The sequence below is a fragment of the Brassica oleracea genome, chromosome C4 (genome assembly GCF_000695525.1).
Source record: "Brassica oleracea var. oleracea cultivar TO1000 chromosome C4, BOL, whole genome shotgun sequence".
In the NCBI taxonomy this organism is placed as follows: domain Eukaryota; kingdom Viridiplantae; phylum Streptophyta; class Magnoliopsida; order Brassicales; family Brassicaceae; genus Brassica; species Brassica oleracea.
Genome location: NC_027751.1, coordinates 32455427 through 32481914, shown reverse-complemented (window position 1 = coordinate 32481914; position 26488 = coordinate 32455427). Strand labels below are relative to the sequence as shown.

Here is a 26488-nt window from a genome sequence, read left to right as displayed (position 1 = left end):
TATATTTGAAGTTTTAAGGTGTTCTTTTCCAAAAGCAAATTTCAAATTTAACTTTAAAACTATTTGTAATTTACGCTATGGTCCTTATATATATTTTCCATAATTAATATAAATCCATAAAACTTTTATAAATAACTAACACATATATAAAATATTAAAATAATATTAATTAACACTAAAACATAAAATTATAAATAAAAATACATAATTAAATATTAAAGTACAAGCAAAATACCACATTATTTTATAAAATTATTTTTGTAATGTTCTATCTTCGGTTACACACAACTTGTTTGGACAATATTTTAGAGGTTCCATAATATATTTACTAGACTATTAGTGCTGTTGTAATATTTAAATTTATGTAATAATTATGTCTTCATTTATATTTTTTTAAAAAGTTTTTATTATTAACTTACTTTTGTAATATTTTTGTTGTCTAATTCTATTTTTAAAATATTATAAATATTATTAAATTTTTTTTATTTAATTTTATGTATAAAATTTTAGTTTATAAAAATAAATTTGAAAAATTTATGATATACAAAAGTTTTAAAGACTAAAACGATAAATGAGAAAATACTTAAGAATCATAAATGTAATGTTTAATTAATTATAAGGATCAAAATACAAATTAAAAGATGAAACTTCAAATTTAGACTTTTGAGTAGTTCAGTTCTTAAAATTTTAAATTTGAAGTTTTGAAAAAAATTTTGGAGAGCGATAATTCTATATTTGAAGTTATAAAGTTTCTTTTTGGAGGATATTTGGAGATTGTCACGTCTCTGATGGTACTGCGCTTAGCTGATCAAGAAGCTTCAGTGCTTCCCTTGGACGTTCATTCTCTTTCCACTGACTTAACCGATTTTCAAACCAACCAATAACTGAATTTTTAAACAACCAAATTAAACCGAAGTCATAACCGATTTAACCGAAAATTGAAAAATTTAACTTCCACTCTTTCCTTGTCTTCCCCTCACTCCCCAAAAGAAAATGTCGTCGTTGTCCTGTTGTTCCTCCGCCGTGTCTGTATCCCCCGCAGCCACCGATAACTTTAACCCGTTATTCTCCTCCTTCTCCAATTTCAGACTCGTCAATCGCTTTGCACCAAAATCCTTCAAACTCGTCGCCAGTTTCCCTAATCCGCTGTCCTTCCATTCCAATATCCGTCGCCACCGTTTCTCCTGCGCCGCCGATACCGAAGAAGAAGTCCCAGCGTCATCTGAAGAAGAAGCTGATGAGAAACAGACGACGCAAGCGAGTGGTGAGGAAGGGAGGCTGTACGTTGGGAATTTGCCATACACAATCACTTCTTCTGAGCTCTCTCAACTTTTCGGACAAGCTGGAACTGTCGTAGATGTTCAGGTTTACCGTCTCCTTCATCTCTTAAGTTCCGTCTGAATGTTCCAAAAACCGTCCTTTGTTGCAGATTGTGCATAACAAAGTCACTGACAGAAGCAGAGGGTTTGGATTCGTAACGATGGGAAGCATTGAAGAAGCTCAAGAAGCTATTCAGATGTTCAACACCTCTGTAAGTTCTCATCATCTTGTGTTATCTGTTTGATCAAATATGATTCTGATTGATTCTTTAGCAAATTGGTGGTAGAACGGTGAAAGTGAACTTCCCGGAGGTGCCAAGAGGCGGAGAGAGAGAAGTAATGAGAGCCAAGATCCGTGATAGCAACCGGAGCTATGTGGACAGTCCTCACAAGCTCTATGCAGGAAACCTCGGTTGGAACCTAACTTCACAAGGTCTTAAAGATGCATTTGGAGACCAACCTGGTGTGCTTGGTGCTAAAGTCGTGTATGAAAGAGACAGCGGGAGGTCTCGGGGATTTGGTTTCGTCTCTTTTGAAACGGCACAAGATCTTCAGTCTGCCATGTGTGCCATGAATGGCGTGGTAAAGGCTTTGCTCTCATCTGTTTGGTTGGTTGATTTGGGTTTGTTACTCACTGGTTTTAGTTTTGGTTTGGTTCTTAGGAAGTTGAAGGCAGAGAACTGAGGCTAAATATGGCTTCAGAGAGAGCTCGTCCTTCTGTAACAGAAGTAGAGACTGAAGAGGGCAACAGTCTTGAGAGCAGTGAGGTGCTTTCAACCATCAGTACATGAAGCAGCAAAAACACAATATCTTGTTGTATTCTACTGACTACTGAGGCTAAAGAAGATGATAATATATGAGATAAAAGAACATGAGATTGACTGTCATCTTAATTCAAAAATGTTTCTTCCATCAAATGGTGTAATGTATTATCTTTCAATCTCAGAGAAAATGCAAAATATTTTTGTAGTGACTTCTGCTAGTTGGTGTTGTGGTGACCGGAAAGCAGAGCATCTGCAGCAGAATCTAAGTCCTGAGGGAAGAAAACTCTGCAGAAATATAAAACAAATCCATCAGGACATAAGCTTCACTGCAACAATGACTCACTCTGATAATGTTGGGAGAAGATGCCTGCAAGTGTTGTGGTACAAGGTTGAACTAAGTTGATTTATGTCGCCAAGTCCTTTATAGCCAGCCACCACCTCAAGAACTTGCCTGGAGAAGAAATAAAAAGAGTTTTAAGAATATATATATATATATATATTTTTTTTTCATGGATTTGACAAGGGGAGACTACACTAACCGAACCAAACAAGGCTCGTTACGGCCTTTGACAATGCACTCTTGATCATACTTCTCCTTCTTCTTAGAAGGCCAGGTCGACTTTACAAACTTCATCCCGGCGTGTGTGTTCTTGATCTCACAGTATGGAGAGTCGGTTTCGATCATCATCCTCTCTACAGGTATCCCTTTCATTACATCAAGATTCTCAGCTGTTTTCAACGAGCAGCCATTCACACCTAACAAATAGAATCATATTAGCAATACGCCAAGGAGAGCACAAGCCTAAAAGGCATAGTTTTTATCAGTAATAAGAAATCTAGTGGAAGTCTTTACCAATGTACATTTTATCGAAAGAAAGAAGCTTATCACGGTCCAATGCACTACCAGTAAACGAATGAGCAACCCCTCCAGTGAACCTGAGAGTGGAATATGAATCAAGACGAATTAGTAAAAGGTAAGTCAAGAAAACATTAGCGCACGAGCTGTTTCACCTGTTCTTGTTTCTTTCAACAATTTCACAGAAATCTGCAGCAGCTGCTCGCATATGTAAAAACATGGGCAACTTTGTCGCATATGCTAGTTCGAACTGCTTCCCAAAATACCTTTCACAGAGAAGGTAACATATACCATATAGTAAGTAGTGCAAGAAAAGAAACAACCAATGAAAGATTCAACTTTTAACTTACTTCTTCTGGATATCAGCAGGGCAGAACTGAAGTCTATCATAATCCAATCCACATTCACCAATTGCTACCACCTATACTAATCAGAAAGTGAGAAAGCGATATGAAACCTAAAACCAGTTAAAAGTATGACAAGACAGAGAACCTTCCCTTTCTGCATTCCTTCTTTGGCTAATGAAAACAGATCCTGGTAATGCTTCTCAGGATCACCACTCTCTTCAAACTCCTGATGTGAAACATGACGTTAAAGAACGACTTAAGCACAAGATTAGAAGCTAGTTACATGTTAAACTGAGAAACCAAAAAGAAAGAGACACTAACACTGCATCTAGTTGGATGAACCCCAACGGTACAAAACAGCCTTGCTGCAAGTGTAAATCCACAGTAAGAAGGGTAAAAAAAAAACATCTAAAGACGGAAACTTTCAGGGAAATAAGATCAGAAAGTCAAATAAAATAAACCATCGGTTTCTGCAATTGCAAGAGCTTCTCTTGATTCTTCCAATGACCCACCAGTTACCTGTTCAAGAACATTGGAATATTGAGTAATTCAAATTGATTATAAAAGAGAATCAATAAGAGTGACTCTCAACTATGATTCTGTCGACTCCGGCAGACCAAGCTCGGTTCAAGACGGTCGCAATGTCGGGAAGATGACAGTTCTTGCCATGGTAAACTCCCTTGAACATCCCATCTGTTTTAAATTCGACCAATTCTCAATGTGATCAGAACATAACTTGATCAGAAGAAAGTCACAAAGTGTTTTGCGCAACTGACCTGTGAAGTTAACGGCTATGTCTGATATTACGCACACACATTAGAAGACAAAAGTTAAAGAAGTCAGTCACAATTTCACACAGGATCGTTGTTTATTAGAAGAAGAGAAATAATCAGACGAAATAGATTCCCGAATTTGACTTGCCTATCATCCTCAACGACGCCATTGTTGAGACGAGAAGCAGAGAGGATGGTATGACACAACGAACCTTGTTGTTTCTTCATGGGTTTTGTATTAGTAATGGGCTTTTCATACGGCCCATTAATATATGTCAATTTTTAATATCTTTTAGCATTATATTTTTATTGACTTTTTCTTCCAAATTTCACATTTTATTTTATTGACTTTTTCTTGATAATGTTTTTTCAACAACTTCTTATTTGATTTTTAACACGGACGTGGCACCTAAAATATGACTTTATTTTACTTAAAATTTACAATATTTTATATTTATTTATCTATCTGTAACCACCCGCAACTGCAAACTCTTGGTTTTAAAAAACAGATTCATTTGAGAGGAACTTTTTCACTAATTACACCACACTTAAAATAAACCATATACAATGTTCATATCAAATTCCATTTAATAAAAATAATAGAATGGGATTATCAAATTTCAGATGTTATTGAATTCATATCTAAAACAAATGCAAAGTTTAAGACTTTAAGTATATTCACAGGCCATTTGTGTACGCTGATAGTTTACACGGTCTGTCTGATTACTTGCTTGCTCATCTAATTGGTTTCGGCAAAAACCTATTGCTATAATATGAAACACTTAGTTATATAAAGTTAGTTAAACCATGATTAGAATAAATCATGAGCCATTATCTACGTCACCCACAGTCATTGTAGAGATGTATTTCTTTTCAACCACCAACAAACGACACAACGCACAAATGATTCCTTGCCCTGTCACCAAGTGGACTAGGGTCTAACGCTATATTTCATTATCACCTTTCGTCCCTACTAAAATATCAAAGTTCAGTTGGGATGACTATATAGTAACGTCTTCTAGAATTATGCTCCAATTATCATTACATGTAATGACCAAACATAATAGTGACTACACGTAGATAGTGATGTTTCTACAGGAGATAAATGATTAGTGACAAAAATGCAGAATCATGTCGTTACTGATCTACAGTTTCATTAATTAGAACCATAAATTATGGTTTTCTATTTAATTTTCAAAATGATTTAGTGTGGCCATTTTTAAACCATGTATGTATTATTGCTCGATAAAAAGCACAAGAGAACACATGTTCAAAACTACTGTAATCAATTCCTTTAGTCCATGTATCCTAAAACCTCATAATAGCTTCGCTGAAACAAGCTTTAAGGAAATTGCTGCGAACAGAAGGTGTCTATCTAAATGATATCTGATAATGTTTATATATTCTTTTGCAGACAAAATATACGTCATATGTAATAGTTGGGTTTAGTGATGGATGGTTTAGTTTTTTAAATCTTGCAACTTGAGAAGTTAGGATGAATTGGGCATGTTTTTGGGTTGATACGCTTGAACTTGATAAGATTCTTATGGTTAAAACTGTCTAGTTTTGATGAGCACTTTCAAGATGCTTAATGAAATACCAAAGATAAAATCATATATATTGATTACGCACACACATCAGAAGAAAAGCCACAATATACAAACGATAAAAAGGTATCAGTCACACAGGATCGTTGTGTATCAGAAAAAGAGAAATAATCAGACGAAATAGATTCCCGAATTTGACTTGCCTATCATCCTCAACGACGCCATCGTTGAGACGAGAAGCAGAGAGAATGGTACAACACAACAAACCTTGTTTCTTCATGGGTTTTGTATTAATAATGGGCTTTTCATACGGCCCATTAATAATGTCAAATTTTTTTTAAATCTTTTAGCTTTATATTTTTATTGACTTTCTTCCAAATTTCACATTTTTTTTTATTATTAAATTTCACATTTTATTTTATTGACTTTTTCTTGATAATGTCTTTTCAACAACTTCTTATTTGATTTTTAACACAGACGTGGCACCTAAAATATGACTTTATTTTACGAATTCTAGCGCCAAGAAGTGATTTTCTTTTGCAAACACACATATCAAAATGCGATTAATGCAAAATTTAATTATTTATATAGCAGGTAAATAATATACTGATCTTATGAGATATGTATATACAGAAGGATCCAATTAAAAACATGCTAAAGAAAATCAAACTCAAAAGCAGAGGCCAGTGCGTATACCGAAAGAATTAAAAAAGAGAACACGATTTAACGAAGTAGCCGTCGGGTCAGAGCTGGAGGTGGCGGTGGCGGTGGCTGAGCTTGCACCGGAGCAGCTTGACGAGGCGAACCTCCTCCACCACCACCATTATTATTGTCCCAAGGCTTAACAGTAAACAACACAACTAAAACCACAATAATGATCAATAGCAAAATGGCATAACAAGTCCACTTGCGCGTGTTTTTCTGATAGAACCGAGCCTTAACAAGCTTGTCCGCACCAGACCGAACAAGCGAGTTTGCTCGTTTGACGTGGCTTTCAATGTCCTCGAGCTGTTCACCCTGGTGCTCAACCAACACGGCCATATCAAGAAACACCTGATGCAGCTCGTTCAAGCTCTTCTCAATGTCTTTCACTGCATCGTGTCTCTCTTGTATCTCGTTTATTGTGTCCAAAATCCTACCTCGACCTTGTTCTTGTATCGCTTTCTGCAAAAACGTTTCACTTTCTCCTGCAATATTTGTAATTTCAATTTACATCTCATCAGTATCATGTTTATAAATATTTAGTTTTACTCATTTAACTAATAAACTAGACCCTGACCCGCGTTGGCGCGCGGATATGAATTTTCAGTTTTTAATTATTTATTTTATTAAGTGATGTATTTGTAATATTCGTTCATATTATATTCGTTAAGTAAATATTTTTTTTTTTGCATCTTAAACTATCTATTTTTTACGAATGTGTGATATCATATAAAAAATATAAAAAAATGAGTATAGAGTTAATTAGATAATTTTAAAAACAGAAAATTTTCTTTCGTGTGCAATATCATATAAATAATGATCCGCCCAGTTAACAAAAATCATGATTATTTTATGTGTAATTTTTTTTATTTTGACCATTTCCTTAAAACTATATTAAATTTTACATATTTTAATTAGAATATTTTTAATATCTTTACCTTTTTATTTGAAATGCAACTCAATATTTTTTTTAACAATTATAACAAAATATTTAAAATTTTTTTTTAGAATTTGTTTGAAAAATATGAAAATTACATTTTAAATTAAAATTATCCTAAAATATGATAAGTTTTGATGTAAACGAAAACTCATATTATGTCAAAAATAATGATATTCAATGATAATAACAATTTTAATTGATTATTTTTTAAAAAATATATTTACAAAAATATTGTTTGAAAGAAAATTCATTTATCTTTCAAATATAAAATGAAAATATTATAATTAAATAATAAAAAATATAAATAAAAACTATAAATTTAGCAAATGACAACTGAGTTCTTTCTAACAATTTATCAAATGACAAATGAGTTATGAGCAAATAATACCATATAATTTTTAAAAACATAGTCATTCTTAAATATTTTTTGAATAAATAATTATTTTTAAATTTAATCAACTGAAAATAATATCCGTACAATTGTGTGAGTCAAATTCTAGTTTTATTGATGCATGTTATATATTAGTGTTGCATGTTTTATGTACCATTTTAATGATGCACGTTTTTTAAAATCTCCATTATTAAAATTATGCACGTAAGGATAACTCATGAGTTTTTTTTGTTGATTAAATGACATTATGTCCAAATTTATTTAAAGATATTTCATTAAGGTAACTGAAAAAGACAAACAATAAAATATGTAGTTTTATTCGTTTTAGGATATTTTATAAATGCAACTGAAAAAAAAAAGGAAAAAAAAAAGAGTTTAATTAATGAAGTAAGAACTTTTTCAAATGAGTACTTCTCTTTTAGTAATATAGATTAGTTTAAACTAATAAAATGAGTAAATGTTTACTTTTGTTTTTATTTGACTTGTAAATATAATATTTATTGTTTTACTAATTTAGTTAAGGATTAAAAATAAATTAGTACTACACTAGAATCATAAAACAATAACAAAATTTTAAACGTTGATGATTAACAACCTTGTGCTATTTTTCTGGCTGTTTGAAATTTAAAATAACTAGAAAATAATAACTAATCGGAGGAAATTATCACCTGTGGAGATTAGACGATCGACGGTATCTTCGTCGGGATTTTCGCCTGTGACGGTGAAGTACAACCGGTTAATCGTGTCTCTGTACTCCGTTGAAATCGTCTCTCTCACTCGCATAAAATTGTTCATAGCATCCTTCAGCTTCTTCCTTAGCCCATTAACCACCGAAGTTCTTTGCCGGTCAGACGATGAACCCGGTCCGCTTTCCGGTAAACTCCGGTTCACTTCATTCGCACGATCCAGCTCCTGGAGGTTTACTTTCACGCGCTTGGCCGTCTTGAGCGCCGTCGAGACGTCGGAGTCCATCTTGTCCTTCAGCTCCTTGACGGCTTTAGCGTTATGGAGCGTCTTGCTCTTCTCGTGGCTCAGCTGGAGGCTGTGACAGAGACGGTCAAGCTCTTTCAGATCGCTGCTCACTTCCTCCACGTCGCGAAAGAACTTGTCGAGGTTGTTTCCACCGCGGCAGCTTCCGCCGGAGGAGTACTTCGCCTTTGACATCTCGATGGTGTGTGAGTGTGGGGGCGATGAATCGTCTGAGACGGAGCGGTTGAAGGAGCGGGAGAGAAGATCGTTCATGGCTGATGGGCGTGAAGGGCGTGAAACTCTCTTCGCTAAAGATGTTAGTTTTGAAAATTCAAAAGGAATTTGGAATAAAAATCATTTGATTAAAAATGGGTTTGTTGTATGTGAATTTATAATTGAACGAGTTGAGATGAAAAGTCGCCATTGAAACGCGGTTATGAAAATGGAAGTGTATATTAAAAGATTTTGCCTTTGAAACGCGTATCTCAACTACTAAACCGTTATTGTTGGTTTAACCAGACCAGGTAGAGTACCAGATATTATATGTTGAATCAGTCAAATTTTATGAAATCTGTGCAATATCTCTTATCTTGGTGGGTTTGATTGTTTGAACTGGTCGGTTTGAATTGTAATAGCTCAATGAATAACTTAGACAATAATTTCCAGGAAAGTGAATAAGACTATGAATGTGATGTATTGAAATTAGGCAAACTAGAAGAATTTATAATTTGAATTAAGTATTAGTAGCCGTGGACAAATACGACGGGAGTTCCAATTCTTCATGGTCCATTTCAAATATTTTATTGATAGTAGTTTCTAACATATGATTCATGTTGTGTTAGTATATATAATAGTAGTATTTTTTGCTCAACCATTTGGTAGTTTTCATCATTTTTTTCGTTTCATTCTGGAAGGAACAAAATTAAACCAACTAATAGCATTTTTAGATTTATAATATTTTAAAATTAATTCTAAATTTTGATTTTGTGATATATAAACGAAATTTTTTATATTATAATGGAAGAGCGACACGCAGCATAAGGTGGATCTCACTTTAAAAAAATGTGAAAAACATGTGAAGTTCATGGTTCGAACCGGGTTATTGAGATACAAACACCAAAATTTATACCATTAAACTAAAAGATAATTTGTACATTGATGGCCGAAACTAATATATATTTATGAAGGCCAGAAGCCTTTGCTTCTTCGGCTTCTTCTGAGGGTCGGACCTCCAAGTGTATTGTGGGTTTCATTTTTAAAAGGGATTCATCACATTATTATATGAAGAAAAAGCACAAGTTTGCAACAATTATAATTTTCTCATATTGTAAACCATCGCCGTTTAACATGACCACTACAAGAAATCTGGATATTAATAGCATAACAGGATAGCGTTTTTTTCGATTGTGCTATGATTGACATACTCTTACTTTTAGATAGTGTTTGCAAAAATAGTTGGTCCGATTTTAATTATGTAAACACTTTTCCGAAACATAATATATACTAGACTTGGATCCGCGCGCCGCACGGATATATATTTTCAAAAATATGTTTCTATTTGTTTTTCATGTCAATAATATAAGGGCTATGCAAAATACTCAAATCTGAAAAACCGAACCGATCTCGATTCGAAAAAATAGTACCAAACCCAAACCGAAATTGATTAAATATCTGAATTATTTAAAATTTTGGTTTTTGGAGAACCCAAACCGAATTCGATCCGAACCGAAGTATTCTGGGTACCCGAATGTATCTGAAATAGATTTATATACTTATATATATTAATTATTTTTAGATTTAATATATATAAAAACATCTAGAATATATATGATACTTTTAAACTCGTTTAAATACTTGAAAATATATACAAATAATCAATAGTAAATATATAAAATAGTAAAAGTATACTTAAAACACCAAAAATACTTAAAATAATTATTGATTCTCTATCAAAATATTTGAACTAAAATAATTTATATGTTAAGTTTATGTATTCTGACATATGTTGTTCAAATTTATATTTTATATATTATTTTGTTTATAGTTTATGAGAAATTTAAAGTATATAAATATATAATGAAATTTAAATTTTTAAAAGTAATTTAAATGGGTTATCCGAACTCGAACCGAACCCGCAAAAATTCGATCGAAACCGAATTGAAATTTAGAAATATTAGAATGAGGCTGAAATCTTTGACCCCGGAAACCCGAAACCCAAACAAACCTGAATCGAACCCGATTAGGAACTAGATAGATAGTTTCTCATAATATAACGGACTTCCAAATTTTCTTATAAATATAAGCCCATTACTTTTTTTCTCTTAATATACTGTTATCCATGTTTCCAAACAAACATATTTCTTAAAACTACAATCTATGTTTCCAAACAAACCTATTTTTTAAAACTACAATCTATCTTTCCAAACAAACCCTTTTTTTTAAACTACAATCTATGTTTCCAAACAAACTTTTTTTTTAAAAAACTACAATCTATGTTTCAAAACAATTTTTTTTTAAAAAAATTGCTATACATGTTTTCAAACAAACCTAATTTGTACTTGAGTTTTAATAAGATAGATAACACTTTTAGTTTTGAAACGCTGTGCAAAACTAAAGGGGAAAAATCATTAATTTTTCCTATCACCATTGTTTCACTTTCCCTCTCATTCCATTTTATCTGCCTCCAAAACTCCTAAACCCTATACCCTAAAACTTAACATATATTAATAGATTTATTTGGGTACCCGAATGTATCTGAAATAGATTTATATACTTATATATATTAATTATTTTTAGATTTAATATATATAAGAACGTCTAGAATATATATGATACTTTTAAGCTGGTTTAAATACTTGAAAATATATAAAAATAATCAATAGTAAATATATAAAATAGTAAAAGTATACTTAAAACACCAAAAATACTTAAAATAATTATTGATTCTCTATCAAAATATTTGAACTAAAATAATTTATATGTTAAGTTTATGTATTCTGACATATGTTGTTCAAATTTATATTTTATATATTATTTTGTTTATAGTTTATGAGAAATTTAAAGTATATAAATATATAATGAAATTTAAATTTTTAAAAGTAATTTAAATGGGTTATCCGAACTCGAACCGAACCCGCAAAAATCCGAATCGAACCCGAATTGAAATTTAGAAATATTAGAATGAGGCTGAAATCTTTGACCCCAGAAACCCGAAACCCAAACAAACCTGAACCGAACCCAATTAGGTACCAGATAGATAGTTTCTCATAATATAATGGACTTCTAAATTTTCTTAAAAATATAAGCCCATTACTTTTTTTTTTCTCTTAATATACTGCTATCTATGTTTCCAAACAAACCTATTTTTTAAAACTACAATCTATGTTTCCAAACAAACCCTTTTTTTTAAACTACAATCTATGTTTCATGTTTCCAAACAAACTTTTTAAAAAAAAAACTACAATCAATGTTTCCAAACAAACTTTTTTTAAAAATTGCTATACATGTTTCCAAACAAACCTAATTTGTACTTGAGTTTTAATAAAATAGATAACACTTTTAGTTTTGAAACGCTATGCAAAACTATTGGGGGAAAATCATTAATTTTCCCTCTCACCCTTGTTTCACTTTCCCTCTCACCCTTGTTTCACTTTCCCTCTCATTCCATTTTATCTGCCTCCAAAACTCCTAAACCTTTAACCTTCAATCTTAAATATAAACTCAAAATTAATAGTTTTAAAATTTAATCTCAAATCTTAAATTAATACCCAAACCTTTAACCTTCAACCTTCAACCTTCAAACCATGTACTCAAACATTTATTCTAAATTCCAAACTTAAAAACTAATGTTCAATTAATCATATACCCTAAACTCTAACTAAAAATCTTAAAAATCTAATCTTTTTTATTACTTAACTTCAAATCTAAAGTTTAAAATCTTAACTCTAATCCCAAAACATTGTGTTTGTACTTTACACAAATGTATTTAAAATTTATTTAAATATGTACTTTACATAAATGCCTTTTTATAGCATTTCTTATAAAAATGAAATCTAACCACTTTTTTAAAGTTATAAATCAATATATCTCATACCCTTATTCTCCAACTTCATATCTTAATCATCGTCCAAACTCTTATAAAATTGAATCATAACTTAAAAAGTTATAAGAATTTCAATCTATTTATTTTTTGAAACATTAGCCCAAACTATAACTACATTAATTATGTATAAATGTTTTTTTGGTCGAAATTATATATAAATTATTATTATATTAAATGAGAAACAATTTTCTAATGGGTTAATTTTGGCTCTTAATTGATTTCAATCCAAAAGCCACAAATCAATGTCTTATTTATCTTTTTTTCGTTCTTTCTCATTGGTCAATCTCTGAAGGATAAGGATAGCAATCTTGACCATTGATTATTTTTGATCCTATGGCTAGCAATCACAACATCTCACATATCTATCTCTTTCTTCTTTCATTGTCACGAGATCTATCTCTCTTTCTTTTCTTTTCCTTTCTCTTTCAGATCTCAAACTAATCTCTTCTTCTCCTTTGAATCTCTATCTTCCTCAATCACCACCACCACACGTCTTTTCTTTATGACTCACCATCACCACCACCATGAAGAAGAAGCAAGGCTCACCATCACCTCCACCACCACACGACCTCCGTTCGTTCGCCATCCCAGCATAAATACCCCCATGATGTTCGTTCGTTCGCCGTCCCAGAATCACAAGCACCACCATACGACCTCTCTCTCTCTCTCTCTCTCTCTCTCTCTCTCTCTCTCTCTCTCCCTCTCCCTCTCTCTCTCTCTCTCTCTATTTGAACAAAGATGAGAGAATGAGGAAGCTGGCGGCTTCAGATTTAAGACGCAGGTAGCCGCCGAAAACCACCGTCAGTATCGTTACATAGTGTTTTCCCGGCGCTGTTAATACTCGATTTTCTTGTAATGAAGTTATGGTTCTTTTCATCATTGTCTCAGACAGGTCTGGGTTACAGAGTTGCACCATGTGTCTATTCGTAATCTATTTTTTTCACCGGTGAACTCTTCATCTCCCCATCTTAAATCGCTTGATCATAAATGTTCCGTATTTCTAGCCCCTCTCTAAACCCTATATATATGATTCTCATCTTTGATGAACCCAATTTGCATCTCCACAAAACTTATTGATTCCTCTTAGCTCTAACCATCTTCTAGAAAATGTCTCTCTCTGTCTCTCCAGTTCCTCAAACCGGCGTCCCTGGCGTTTGTCACTCAACCTTCGAGTCTCTCTGTCTTGGTCGTAGTAGTCAAAGCATAGCCGCTGGCCTCCTCCGCTTCTGGGATTCCCTGAACTTTAAGAAAGACAGTGAGTTTCTTGATAAAAAGGTAAGTTAATCTTCAATCTATCACACTTATTTAACATAATTGTTTTTTAATTGATTTCCTGGTTCTTTGTTGAATAATATTATTTGCAGATTCCATGATTCATGGGTTCATCCCCGCCGGACGTGCTAATCATTACATGCCATCTTTGAAAGCCGATTCAATTGTGAAAGTCGATAGTTTTGAGGTTGCTAGGTGCCCAAGCATGCACAAGATAACTGATCATCCATTCCTCATTCGTTTCATCCCACCAACCATTATTGATGAAGTCATCCCGGGTGCTCCTGAGATCAATCTTCAATCATGATTAGACTGTTCGACAATCTCCAAGTGATTGCGAACTCAAACCTAGAACTCCGAGGTATATTATCATATTGCAGCTGGGTTTAACGAATCATTAATGAGTCAGCTAAACAAATACAAACTACACAGCCAGCTATTTAACAATTTACAAAATTACTTTCATAGATGCTTACGAAGAAGACGAAAATGACAACCAAAATCAGTGAAATCACCTAAACGAAAAAGCAGAGTCATTTTATAGGTATTTCAAAAAGTCTTCATGTATTTGTTTTAAAGGTTCGGTAAAAGCAACAAGTTTAAAAATAAAATAAAAACATATAACAAACATAATAAGGATGATAAAAATTATTAATTAATACACACAACTTACACAACTAAACTGGAAAAAAAATATTCAGAAACAAAATGTACTCTCAACAACCTTAATATAATTTATGTACTCTCAACAATACAAAAAACAAGTTAAAAAGACAAACAAACAATAAGTCTTAGTGACACTGCAAGCAACATCACGAATTATATCAATCACATTACTAACACAGTTTAATCCTTCATAAATGGAGAACAATGCCTACACAATTCATCATCACAACTCTAACCCTATAACAATAAAAAACTTGAAAAACAATGATCAACCCAAAACGCAAAATTCACAACTACAATAACCCTAGCAAATATTGAGATGAAACAAGAATTATGTCTATAACCCCGCAGGGGCAATGCCTCTAGTACTAGGGCCTGAGACGGATCGGGTATCCAGGCAATTTTAAGGTATCCGGATCCGGATCCTTATCTGGCCGATCCATAATTTTACTATCCTTATCCGGATCCGGGGTTCTCGGATATCCAGGTGTCGGATATCCTTCTAAAAATTGTAATATCCGGCGGATATCCGGATCCGGATTTAGATCCTTAAAATAAATAAAAAATAATATTAATATATATATAAAATATTAACAATATTTTTTTAAAAATATATATATATAATGTCTTTAATTATTTCTATGTATAATATTACAAAATTTACATAAAATTTATATATACTATTATAAAAATAAAAATATATTAAATAAAATTAATTTTTATATATAGATATTAATATTTTTGAAATATTTATTAATAAAACTTACGGATCCGGATATCCGGACTCAAAAATTAAGATATCCGGATCCGGCTTTGATGGATCCAACATTTTACTATCCGGATCCAGATTCGGCCCTTCCGGATATCCGGATTTTCGGATCTCGGATAAAAATCTCAGGCGTACCTAGTACCTTAGAATAGACCAAATAATGTTTTATGACAAAATTAAAAGTAACATACATGTGTAACACAAAGACCGTTGTGTAACACAAAGACCGTTACCTTAAGTAATTATGACATACACAAAATTACAAAAATAAACAGAAAAGTGTTTAAAAAAGGTGTTTAAAAAAAAAACAGAAAAGAAAATCTGTCGTCATCTTTATTGAATTTCATTAAATTGATTTCAAGTTTAGTTTTCTCCGTCTATTTTATCATTTCGCTTGATCATTGGACCATCGTCTCCAATCATAAACGAACTCCATTGATGACCTTGTTTCCTTAAAGAAGGTGTACGAAATTCTTCTCCAGCTCGGTAAACAAAATTCTTCCCCGTTGGTGGTCTTTGTCTACTTTCCCTAGTAGGTAGCAAAACTGTTGGAGAAATTAAACATTTTAATTGGTGCGTTGTTGTGTATACAATTGCAGAATTTTAATTTGAACTTTTCTCACATGCTCACAGATATGTGGCGACTCCTGGGGATTTATATATTTTTATTTCGCTAGTTTTTAAGCGTTTTTTGGTGCGGTTGAGATCGTAAATAGTCTCGTTTCAGTTGATGAAGTCTGTTTGATACGTTTTTGTTATGTCTTGTATTGTGTCAGACGGCTCTTTTGCGCTTCTGATGGTGGAATGATTGCATTGGATTTAGCTGATGAACTCGCAGGTACTGAAACGTTGGTATTGCATAGTTTCAAGCTTTGATGAATGTGGGTTTAATTTCAACCAAAACCGAAATTGTTTGTTGTATTACATGATTTATGTTTTCTACTCATTGGATGCATCTTATAACTACCAAAGTTTCGAAATGCTGCTTTCTTGAATATTTTGTTTTCAATTCCAAACTGACAATGATAATAGTAACCACGAATAGAGTTCCGAGCCTTAAGTTAAACTTATATATTCATCAAAAGAATCATGTTGATATCTTGAGGAAAATAAATAACCTGAAGATTGTTTTAGATGGCAATTCTTTGATATAGCAGATTAACTACAGTATGATCGATATTAATTTTCAGAGGGAGACCATAACTTGAAAAGCCATGGAGACTTGGGACCACGACTTGATCGATATTAATTTTCGGAGGGAGACCATAACTACAGTATGATCGATTTCCTAAAACCAGTGTACTCAACATAGGAGCTTTCACCGTTTTCTCAGAATTGATTTTTAAGCTTTGTAAAACTGTGAATTTAACAAAAAATATGATGATAAAGGAAAGGAGACTTGGGACCATGATTGTTCTGAGGTATAAAAAATATAACAAAAGCACAAACAAGTTACGTAAGAATGTCTCTAACCGCAACTTAGCTAGAAATGAACATGATTGTTCTGAGGTATAAATATTTTTCTTCCAAATAAGGATGTTGAGGAAAATATCAAACCTGATCATTACAAGATTAATTTATATAGTAGCTTTAGAACAGTCATAGTTCAGCGTGTAAGCCTTTTATGGGCCAGATTTAGTTAATAACTTCCTAAGCTGAAACTTATCGATTCTCCTTTTTCAATCTATGGCAAGAAAAACTTCAATATCTCAGTCACATATGTGTATATAGACAGATTTGTCATATACATATTTAGGCTGATTTGATCTAATAAATTCATTGCATATCAAAAATTGCTAGAGTTTGCAATATATGCTTGAGTCAACAATTCAGGTTAGTGGGATTATCAAATGTATTTTCCTTGATTGGCCTCTTCTACTATATTTTTTCCTAAACAGTGCTCACAATGATTAAAGAAACATATGAAATGGACACATCATTTATTTATTCAATGATTTAAAAAAGGAAAAACAGAAGAAGTATCATGTTGATAAAGAGAGGAGGAGACCAAGAGAGGCGACGACTCAGCAAAAGGCAATCATCAGGCAAATACATAGGAAAGAAGCTCAAAAATTGGCTCAAGAAAAGCAAAAAGCTCGAAACTATGTGAGAAATTTCCTTATTTTTTTTTCGTTAAATAGTTAATTTTAAGTACTCAACACGCGAGTAACTCTACTCCAGTCATGGAAGAGTGCAGATTCGAGAAGAGTGAGTTACAGGCTTCGTTCATGACAGCGACTCCATTATGGCATGATTCATGGAGTTTATGCGAAGTTGCAGATCGCACAAGGAGTATTCAGATACATCACATCGCTGGAATCGTGTACGTTGCTCTACCGGCGGTGGAGATAACTCAACCGGACAATCTCGTGGTTCTGAAAGTTGCTGGAGATGTATCTTTCTCGGCCTTGTCCACATCATTACCATCCAATGAGCCTCCTCCTATGGTCAACGGTGCAATACGTGACCTTTTTGTTTCATCGTCTCTCCATATTCAGTCACAGGTTTGTTTTCTCCTTTTTACCTCTCTTCTGCTATTATTTGTATGAAATTATCATTGAAGAGTCGGCAGTTTTAGTATTTTACGTATCTATATTATTGTCCATACAAATTGAAGTTCGAATAATGCGACGAAAATACAAATTCAATTAATGCTGCTATGACAAATATCAAAATTGGTAAGTTAGGTTCTAGAAAAACATAACTAAGTTCCATCGAATCCTAATTTTGGTGTCAAATTGGTAAAGAAGAAAAAAAGACCAAAATATTCATCTTTGTTATCTCAGTCTTTCTACCAAATAGAAAAGTGAATTTTTCAGAATATTACCCACCAACCCCTAGAACGCTATATAGCATATCAGGGGTGGACACTTTACCCGATATCCGAAGTGGCACCCGAACCCGATTCGAAAAATCTGAACCAAAGTAGCAGAATATCCGAACGGGTATTGAATTAGAAGAGATTGGATATCCGAACCCGAACGGGTAATATCCGAACCCGAATGGATATCCGAAAATAAGCGAACATATGTATAATTAATTTTATATTTCTAGTTTACATCTCTGATTTTATATAAAATATTTATATTGATACTACACATATTTTAATTTCATATCATATACATACAATTACGGAGAAAATGATTTCCTACTCACTTAAAATGCATGTCAATCTTTTTATTTCAAGAATTAACGTTAACAAAAAGTTACATCCAAAATTTAAAAACAATAACCAAATTAATGTCTTTTTAGTTTCAAAATGTTATGTCCAAATCTATTAACCATTCAATCTATTAAAAATAAAAAAATAGTTAAGTGAAAGTTATATTTTTAAATACAAAAAATTTGAGAAATGAAAATTTAATTCTGTTTTTTCAAAATCTAAATATCCGAACCCGATCCGAAATAACCGAATCCGAACTAAAAATATCCGAATCCAACCCGAAGTATATAAATACCCCAACGGGTTCTACACCTCTATACCGAAATACCCAATCCGAACCCGAACGGATATCCGAACGCCCACCCCTATAGCCTATAGGCATTTACACAATATGCAAATAAATAAATTAAATAATATTTATGTTAGAAGAAATCCCTGAAAGATTCGTACATATAATAATTTCCCCCATAGTATGACATTGTCGTGACCTTGGATCTAACAAGCAAGTAAAATTGAATTTTTGGTTTGGATGTCACGTCCGCCCAATTGACACTCACAAATCAAAATTATTGACTATGACTCTATGAGTGCGCCAGTAAAAACTTTTCCATGAAATGTGTATTTCACAGCTTCGTTTTCTCCTTTATATCACAAACTCGTTTTTTATCTCTGCATTTTCTCTTGATAGATAGGATTTGAAGATCTTGAATGTAAACAACTATGATTTTACAATTGATGAGTAGCAAACACAAGAAGTGGCCATAAACGGACTTTGTTGATATTTCTTTGTTTGGCTAATTACTTTCTTGATACATGATATATAAGTTACAAAGATAGAAGAAAAGTTAGAAAGATGGTAAACCTAGTGGGTGCATGTGTTGTATTTATTGGCCTAGATATTTCGATACTTTTTACTTGGATTCGGATTGGATAATTTTGGATTTTGTGTATTTTGGTACTAGGCATTTTTGTATTGTTCAAATATTATTGGATTTTAGTTCTGATCTGCTTGATACCCTCCATGTTCAGATTCAGTTTTTTTTAACCAAGAAATCGATTTCAGTTTGGATATATCTATTTTGTGTATTTATCTAAAATTATCTAAAATATTGAAAATCCGAAAATAACCTAAATACATTGTAAGTGGCTTATATCTCTGTTTTTATTTATAGCAAAAAAGCAAAGGATTCTCGTGGTCGAAATTCTTACCTTTTAGATATCTTTTGGTCCCTAGGTTAGGATCAAAAGTTTGTACAATCGTTTTTTTGTTACAATATAAAGTTAACATTTCAACAAAACAAAAAACAAAAGTGAAACCAATGTAAAACATAAGTTCCATTCCATTACATAAAACTAAAGTAAGAAACACTCCAAATAAGCAAGAAAATCAAGAAAATCAAATATTCTGAAATTCAAACAAGCAATGAATTAAAAGTAGAATTAAATTTTGAAATAAAACAAAAAAATGCATCAAAAGAAGATAGGATCTGCACCGGCTACTCCATGTCTGTGACTCGCCTATAGAAGCAAAAGTAACTAATAACGTTGACACTAAACTAAAACCTTGTAAACCTAGTAATATACCAATATGAGAAAGATATTAAGAGAAACCACAAGCACGACTTCAAACCTAGCCAATGCATACTAAAGTGAGAGAGATCAAGTTACCTTTTAGCTGAGATTTATGAAACCAGGTCTCTTTCATTAATTTGTTTTATCAACATTGTTTTTTCTGGTTCGGGTTGTATCAGTTTTGTGCACCACTAGTCAAACCATTTAGTCTCTAAATCGGTTTACATTAGTAGAGAAAACTGTTCATTTAATCAGAAGGTTATATAGTATGGAGTAGCTATAATCAGAAGGTTAATAATTCAGTTTCCAATAAGCCAACCAAATATGTCTACCACTGATTAAATTTATAAATGTAACAGATCACACAAGGATTGGAAATGGAAGAAAGAAAACAGGTGGTAATAACCGGACATTCAACTGGTGGCGCAGTGGCCGCACTCACCGCACTTTGGCTTCTCTCACAACCTTCGAAGCCGTTATTCCGCCTCCTCTGCATCACCTTCGGCTGTCCTTTGCTCGGAAACCAATCTCTCTCTTCCTCCATCTCCCGTTCACGTTTGGCCCACAACTTCTGCAACGTGGTCTCCATCCACGACCTCGCTCCCCGAAGAAATGATGATTTATGGCCCTTTGGAACCTTTCTCTTCTGTTCCGACATTGGATGTGTCTGCTTAGACAATGCTGATTCAGTTCGTAAGATGTTTTTTATACTCAACTCTACAGGAACTCCAAACATTGAGGAACGTCCGAGGTACGAACATTACGTGTCTACACTCTCTCACCAGTTTCTCGTATCTAGAAGCTTTTCTGGTGGTAGTCTCTCAGACAATAGCTACCAAGCTGGTGTGGCATTAGCCGTAGAATCTCTAGGATTCTCTCGTGATAACCCAAGTGGTGTATCAGCGAAAGAATGCATAGAAGCAGCTACAGAAATTACTCGTGCACCGATTGTGAGATCGAGTGAGTTAGCTATTGAGCTTGGTAATGTCTTGCCATCGAGACTAGAAATTCAATGGTTCAAAGACAACTGCGACGGATCACCAAAGCAGCTCGGTTACTACGATAACTTCAAGGTAATGTCTAAAAGAGAGATGAAGGTGAACGTGAGTCGGGCAAAGCTAGCTAAGTTTTGGGATGGTGTGATAAGAATGTTGGAGAAGAATGAGTTACCTTCTGATTTTCATCTCGGAAAGAAATGGGTATATGCATCTCAGTTTTACCAACTCTTAGCCGAACCACTGGACATTGCATACTTCTACAAATACGACTATTCAAGGACTAAAGGTCACTACATGGAGAATGGGAATAGACCCAAGAGGTACGTAGAGATTGATAAGTGGTGGAAAGAAAAAGGAGAGCCTCATAAAGAGAAGGGTGCGAGAACTCGATATGCTAGCACTACGCAGGATACTTGCTTTTGGGCTAAGCTGGAGGAAGCAAAAGAGTGTTTGGATGATATGAAAAGTGAGAGTATCGATGAACAAAGACGATATTTGTTATGGAAAAGAATTGTTGGGTTTGAGAGCTATGCTGAAACATTGGTGAAGATGAAGGAAGTTTCAGTTGATGTTTTGGCAAGGAATTCGAGTTACAGTGTGTGGGTGGAGAGGCTAAGTGAGTTCAAGATCAAAAAGGGTAATATGGTTGCTGATGACGCAATGGAGTTTTAGTAGAATTAATAGCAAATCTGATTAACGATATGCTCGAGAACAATGTTTATCTACTGTTTTTCATCATGTTTATGTAAGACTTTCTGATGTATGCTGCTATTCCGAAAGTATCTTTATCAAATCACTTTTTATTAAATAATAATGGTAAATTGTAATTTCAAAAAAAAAAAGTGTTTACTGAATTTTTCTTAGAAGTTATGAAAAATAATTAAGAACAATTCTCTCGAATAACAATTTTTAAGTCACAAAAATAGATTTTAGAAAGAAAATAACTAAAATAACCTCTTTTTATTTTTTATTTTTTAAAATTTAAAACCCTATCCCCAAAACTCCGTCTAACTCTAAATCCCAAATCTAGATTAGTTAACCCTAGAGTAAAAATGTATTTTTACCCTTTAATAAAACTTATTTTAGTCATTTTCTTTATTAAGGACTATTTTTGTGGAAATAAATTAAAAAGGGCTATCATAGGGAATTTTTCAATAATTAATCTAAAAAATATATCAAAATTTTAAATAGTTTCTTAATATGTGTGAAATTTCTAAAATATGCAACATTTTGAAACGGAGAAATATATACTATTTGACTCTAAAACAGAAATGGTATAATAATCTTTATGCATTTAAGCTCATTTTTAGGAGTACTTTATAAAAAAAAGTACATAGACAAAAGATAGACGCACATAAGATTCTTGGAGATTGCCATAAACACACATCTAAGAAAAACTTTTTCCCATTCAGATTTTCTTTTCCAAACCCTTTTCAGTGGGTAAATAATAAAATAAATTCAAGTCAAATTGACATACAAATAGAGAGGGTCTTTGTTCTACAGAACTTTGTAGTTTCTTGTTTCACCACCTCTCCTTGATTTCTATCGCAGCATTTTTAAAATAAATTCAAGTCAAATTGATATACAAATAGACCCGTAGAATATTTAGGCCGGATCCAATCGGGTTCGGTATCCTGATTTTCAGGTCTGTTCAGTATCATTTTTCGGATGAAATTATCATGCCCAAACCATGTATCAGGCTATCAAAAATTAAAACACATAATTTTATAATTAAATGTTTTTTTATTGAAATATTGAAAATAGTATATTTATATAAAATATGCATCGCATCAATACTATTAAAATAAAATCACAAAGTTGGACTCAACTTGCTTTTGGATAGAATATTTAAAAATAGCTATACAATATCGTGATTAAATCATATACTTATCGTATACTTAAGCCTAACACATCAATACTATTAAAATAAAATCACAAAGTTGGACTCAACTTGCTTTTGGATAGAATATTTAAAAATAGCTATACAATATCGTGATTATATCATATACTTATCGTATACTTAAGCCTAACACATTTACTATTAATAACAAAAACCCTAACATCTAGCCTATTATATGGTAAGACTATATATCATGATTATTAAGCTTAAGATTTGTAAAGCAATTTTTATGGAATTGAAATTGACTTTTAAATTTTAAAAATTAACAACTTAATTTAAATCAAATTGGATTACACATCGGTTACTCATCGGTTCAACCGGTTTGCTTTGAGATTTAGCAGTTTTGCTTATTTTAACGGGTTTTAAAATAATGGAGATTTCTTAAAACCCTAATCATATTACATATTGGATCACCGGTTTACTGGTTCGATCGCAGATCCGGGTCAGGTTTAAAACGCTTATTTAAATACAAAAAAATTTTAGTAGACAAAATTCTTATAAATTAATAACATTTGTAATGTTGTTAATAAAATTTTTCATCATAAAATATTCTGCGTTGCGAAAGAACGGATCAAAATCTAGTATATATTATTAGATAAACATTATAACATTTGAGTTATGTCATGTGTTATTATCTCCTCAACATTATTTGATAAGTTATTTGTCATGTGTCATCACCACATTGATTTTGAAATAAAAAAAAAGAAGACATAGCTTGACATTAATTGTGACATGAACATTTACATTTAATGTTGATTTATATTTTTATTAAGTTTTTTTAGAATATGATAATAATTCATAGATCATCATTAATGTAACAATAACTAATAGAATATTTTAAAATTCTCAAAATATTATTTAATATTATTTATTATAATTATATAACTTTTACTACTAAAACAATTCTTCAGAATTTATGCAGTTTTTTAAAAAGAATTATAGTTTTCTAATCACAATATCATTAGTTTCATTTTAATATCTACACATTTTTTGAAGTATTATTGAGTTTTATGTTTTGATAATTATATAACCAACAAATTTTTATCTTAATTTTATAGAATTTTATTTAATATATTTTAACCATAAGAAATAGATAAAAGATACTTCCAAGAATATTTATTTTATCTTATTTTACATATAATGAAATTAAAATTTTAAATTAAATATTATATAAGTAAATAATAAATTCCAAAAATTAAAAAAAATTATTTTAAAATATAATTTAACTTTCAAAATTTTATTTTTGCATATGGTGCATGAAAACATCTAGTTAGAATGATTATTAAAGTCATTAGAAAAATATGTTGGTCCATCAATACATATATTATATTTCTCATTAAACTACCATAAATTAAGTATTAATGTTTAAAATATATTCTTCATTCTCTACTTAAATAAAAGCTATGAAATTACCTAATATGGTCAATATATATATATATATATATATATATCAGTAAATGGTTGTGAATAATACTCTCTTTGATGTTCTAGGAAAAACACGTTTATTAAGAAAATTACTTTTTATTAAAAAAAATATTATTAAAGATATAAATTAAAACTATTCAACCAATTACAAAATAGAACTGTTAAATTTGATTGGTTACACAGATTTTGATAAAGTTAAAGCTAACTAGAAATATGAAAACATCTTACATATTGGAACACAATTTTTTTCTCCAAACATTTTACATTTCAGAACCGAGGGAGTAAGATTTTATAAAAATTTGTATATATTCTTTCATTTTTGTTTAATTTTATATTAATAAAATTAACTTAATAATTAATTTAACCAAAAAATTAAAATTTAGAGTTTTGTGTATATATTAAATTTTGAATTTTTTTAAAAATACTATAAATTACTAAAATTGTTAAGAGACTCGCATTGAAAATTTTGTGATCATTGTTTAAATTTTTTTTATAACAAAATACAAATTAGCTGACAGAAAAATAAACAATATACAAATCATAAAACTATGTGAATAAGAAGTCTCATTTAATAGATATTCATATTAAAATATTTATCTATTTTAATATCGTTAAAATTAAATTATACTAAATAAGAAATATATAGATTTTTTATATTATTTTAAAAATAAGTATTTTGAATTTTTAAAAATAAGTATTTTATCATTTGTTCAATATTACAAATAAGTATTCTTTTTTGAACTTTTACAAATAAGGATTTATCGTTTGTTTAATCATTATCATCATAAGTGTTTGATTTTATTACAATTGTATCGTAATCATTTTTTTGAAACACTACAATTGTATCATAATCTTACCAATGAGAAATTGGCTATTAGATTTGCTAGTAACAATCTAAAGGAGTGGGTTTTAATTCTCTTGTGGTAGCAGTCTACTCTCCTAACAAGAATTACTTTAAAATGGTTTGAGCTTTGTCCTAGAGAATGTATGGACTTTCGGGTCAAGAACCTCTAGACATTCAAAAAATTGTATCATACTCTTATCACACGATAAATGATAATATATCAGTATAATCAAATTATCTACAACATATGAAACTACGTTGAATGGTTTCACAAATCACAAATGATGGAGTTTTCCCTGCAATACATATAGATTCATAATGAACAGTTTTATATAAGTTATAAGAAACAGTTTTATGATATAAAACTATTATGATATAAAAAGTTTTCCGTATTCATACAAAAAATAATAATAAAAAGATTCATAAAAATTACTATATGCAACACACTTAAAACTAAAATAATTTTGTATCCATAATCTCTAGCAAATTGTACTGAGTATTGAATTTCACAAATGATGTTGAATCTTAATAATCTGATCAATTGACAAGGAAGTTTTCAAAAAATAGAAATAAGTATTTATTTTATAAAAGTAAATAATTATGTAACATATGTTCATAATATGTCAAACAAACTAAAGAATAATTAGTAAATTATTCATATCAATATAACTAATTACCATTAAAATTGTAAAATATGTTTGCATAAATTAGGTCATAAAATTTCAATGGCGCATGCTTTATCATTGCCAATTTAATTAACAACTATTTATCTCAAATACATACAGACACATAAATATAATAGGTTTTATATGCTACTTTTGTGAATTAATAATCAGCATTTCAGTGTTATTGAAAAGTCTAAGACGAGGGCATGAGGCTTAATTAGAATGCTGCTTTTAATAAATATAAGAGAAGACAGCTGAGCTGATATAAACTTTTTTTTACATGGGGTTATATAGTTTTTTTTTGTAACTGGATTATATAGTTTTGTTTAGCCATAATTCGATTACAATTTTTTGTTTAATCTTTTTTTTTTGCTAAAGTTTTTTTTTTTGCTTAATCTTCACGGACTGATGTTTTTGGGTTTGCAAGTTTTTTTTTTTTTTTTGTAAAAAGACTTTCAAGGGATTTGCAAGTTGTCTAAGATAACGCGCCTGCCAACTATATCA

At 31.5% G+C, this 26488-nt stretch overlaps 4 protein-coding genes and 1 long non-coding RNA gene across 7 annotated transcripts; 3 read left to right on the top strand and 2 right to left on the bottom strand.

Annotated features, from left to right (window-relative positions):
• The first annotated feature begins 904 nt into the window (after nt 1-904).
• Nucleotides 905-2294, top strand: LOC106341998 (RNA-binding protein CP33, chloroplastic). Its single transcript, XM_013780766.1, has 4 exons — nt 905-1365; nt 1430-1531; nt 1593-1901; nt 1982-2294. The coding sequence occupies exons 1-4, from the start codon at nt 994-996 to the stop codon at nt 2108-2110; spliced, it is 912 nt and encodes a 303-aa protein (XP_013636220.1). The 5' UTR covers nt 905-993; the 3' UTR covers nt 2111-2294.
• Nucleotides 2152-4355, bottom strand: LOC106341997 (putative deoxyribonuclease TATDN1). Its single transcript, XM_013780765.1, has 12 exons — nt 4208-4355; nt 4063-4083; nt 3879-3979; nt 3748-3805; nt 3608-3651; nt 3432-3512; nt 3290-3360; nt 3095-3205; nt 2937-3019; nt 2623-2839; nt 2451-2534; nt 2152-2368 (listed from the first exon to the last, which is right to left on the bottom strand). Exons 1-12 carry the CDS (start codon nt 4227-4229, stop codon nt 2299-2301), a joined length of 963 nt encoding a protein of 320 aa, XP_013636219.1. The 5' UTR covers nt 4230-4355; the 3' UTR covers nt 2152-2298.
• A 1801-nt stretch (nt 4356-6156) lies between these two features.
• Nucleotides 6157-9010, bottom strand: LOC106337047 (syntaxin-122). Its single transcript, XM_013776064.1, has 2 exons — nt 8308-9010; nt 6157-6793 (listed from the first exon to the last, which is right to left on the bottom strand). Exons 1-2 carry the CDS (start codon nt 8879-8881, stop codon nt 6330-6332), a joined length of 1038 nt encoding a protein of 345 aa, XP_013631518.1. The 5' UTR covers nt 8882-9010; the 3' UTR covers nt 6157-6329.
• Nucleotides 9011-15810: 6800 nt separating this feature from the next.
• LOC106342716 lies at nt 15811-16815 on the top strand. Its single transcript, XR_001269860.1, has 3 exons — nt 15811-15903; nt 16194-16255; nt 16608-16815. It is a non-coding gene; the product is annotated as an uncharacterized LOC106342716 (long non-coding RNA).
• A 550-nt stretch (nt 16816-17365) lies between these two features.
• LOC106342714 (lipase-like PAD4) lies at nt 17366-21961 on the top strand. Of its 3 annotated transcripts, none has more exons than XM_013781727.1 (3): nt 17366-17523; nt 17615-17921; nt 20512-21961. In XM_013781727.1, exons 1-3 carry the CDS (start codon nt 17402-17404, stop codon nt 21820-21822), a joined length of 1740 nt encoding a protein of 579 aa, XP_013637181.1. In that variant the 5' UTR covers nt 17366-17401; the 3' UTR covers nt 21823-21961. The 3 variants fall into 3 exon arrangements, with proteins under 3 accessions (XP_013637181.1, XP_013637183.1, XP_013637182.1); XM_013781729.1 differs by having other exon boundaries at nt 17410-17523; nt 17599-17921; XM_013781728.1 differs by having other exon boundaries at nt 17442-17921.
• The last annotated feature ends 4527 nt before the right edge of the window (nt 21962-26488 follow it).

Coding starts and splice junctions, on each gene's coding strand:
- LOC106341998 (XM_013780766.1), top strand. CDS start 994: ATGTCGTCGTTGTCCTGTTGTTCCTCCGCCGTGTCTGTATCCCCCGCA. Junction 1,366..1,429: donor GAACTGTCGTAGATGTTCAG/GTTTACCGTCTC, acceptor CCTTTGTTGCAG/ATTGTGCATAACAAAGTCAC. Junction 1,532..1,592: donor TTCAGATGTTCAACACCTCT/GTAAGTTCTCAT, acceptor TTGATTCTTTAG/CAAATTGGTGGTAGAACGGT.
- LOC106341997 (XM_013780765.1), bottom strand. CDS start 4,229: ATGGCGTCGTTGAGGATGATAG. Junction 3,652..3,747: donor TGCAATTGCAGAAACCGATG/GTTTATTTTATT, acceptor TTACACTTGCAG/CAAGGCTGTTTTGTACCGTT. Junction 3,361..3,431: donor AAGGAATGCAGAAAGGGAAG/GTTCTCTGTCTT, acceptor TGATTAGTATAG/GTGGTAGCAATTGGTGAATG.
- LOC106337047 (XM_013776064.1), bottom strand. CDS start 8,881: ATGAACGATCTTCTCTCCCGCTCCTTCAACCGCTCCGTCTCAGACGAT. Junction 6,794..8,307: donor CGATCGTCTAATCTCCACAG/GTGATAATTTCC, acceptor CAAATATTGCAG/GAGAAAGTGAAACGTTTTTG.
- LOC106342714 (XM_013781727.1), top strand. CDS start 17,402: ATGTTGATAAAGAGAGGAGGAGACCAAGAGAGGCGACGACTCAGCAAA. Junction 17,524..17,614: donor AGCAAAAAGCTCGAAACTAT/GTGAGAAATTTC, acceptor GGAAGAGTGCAG/ATTCGAGAAGAGTGAGTTAC. Junction 17,922..20,511: donor CTCTCCATATTCAGTCACAG/GTTTGTTTTCTC, acceptor TAAATGTAACAG/ATCACACAAGGATTGGAAAT.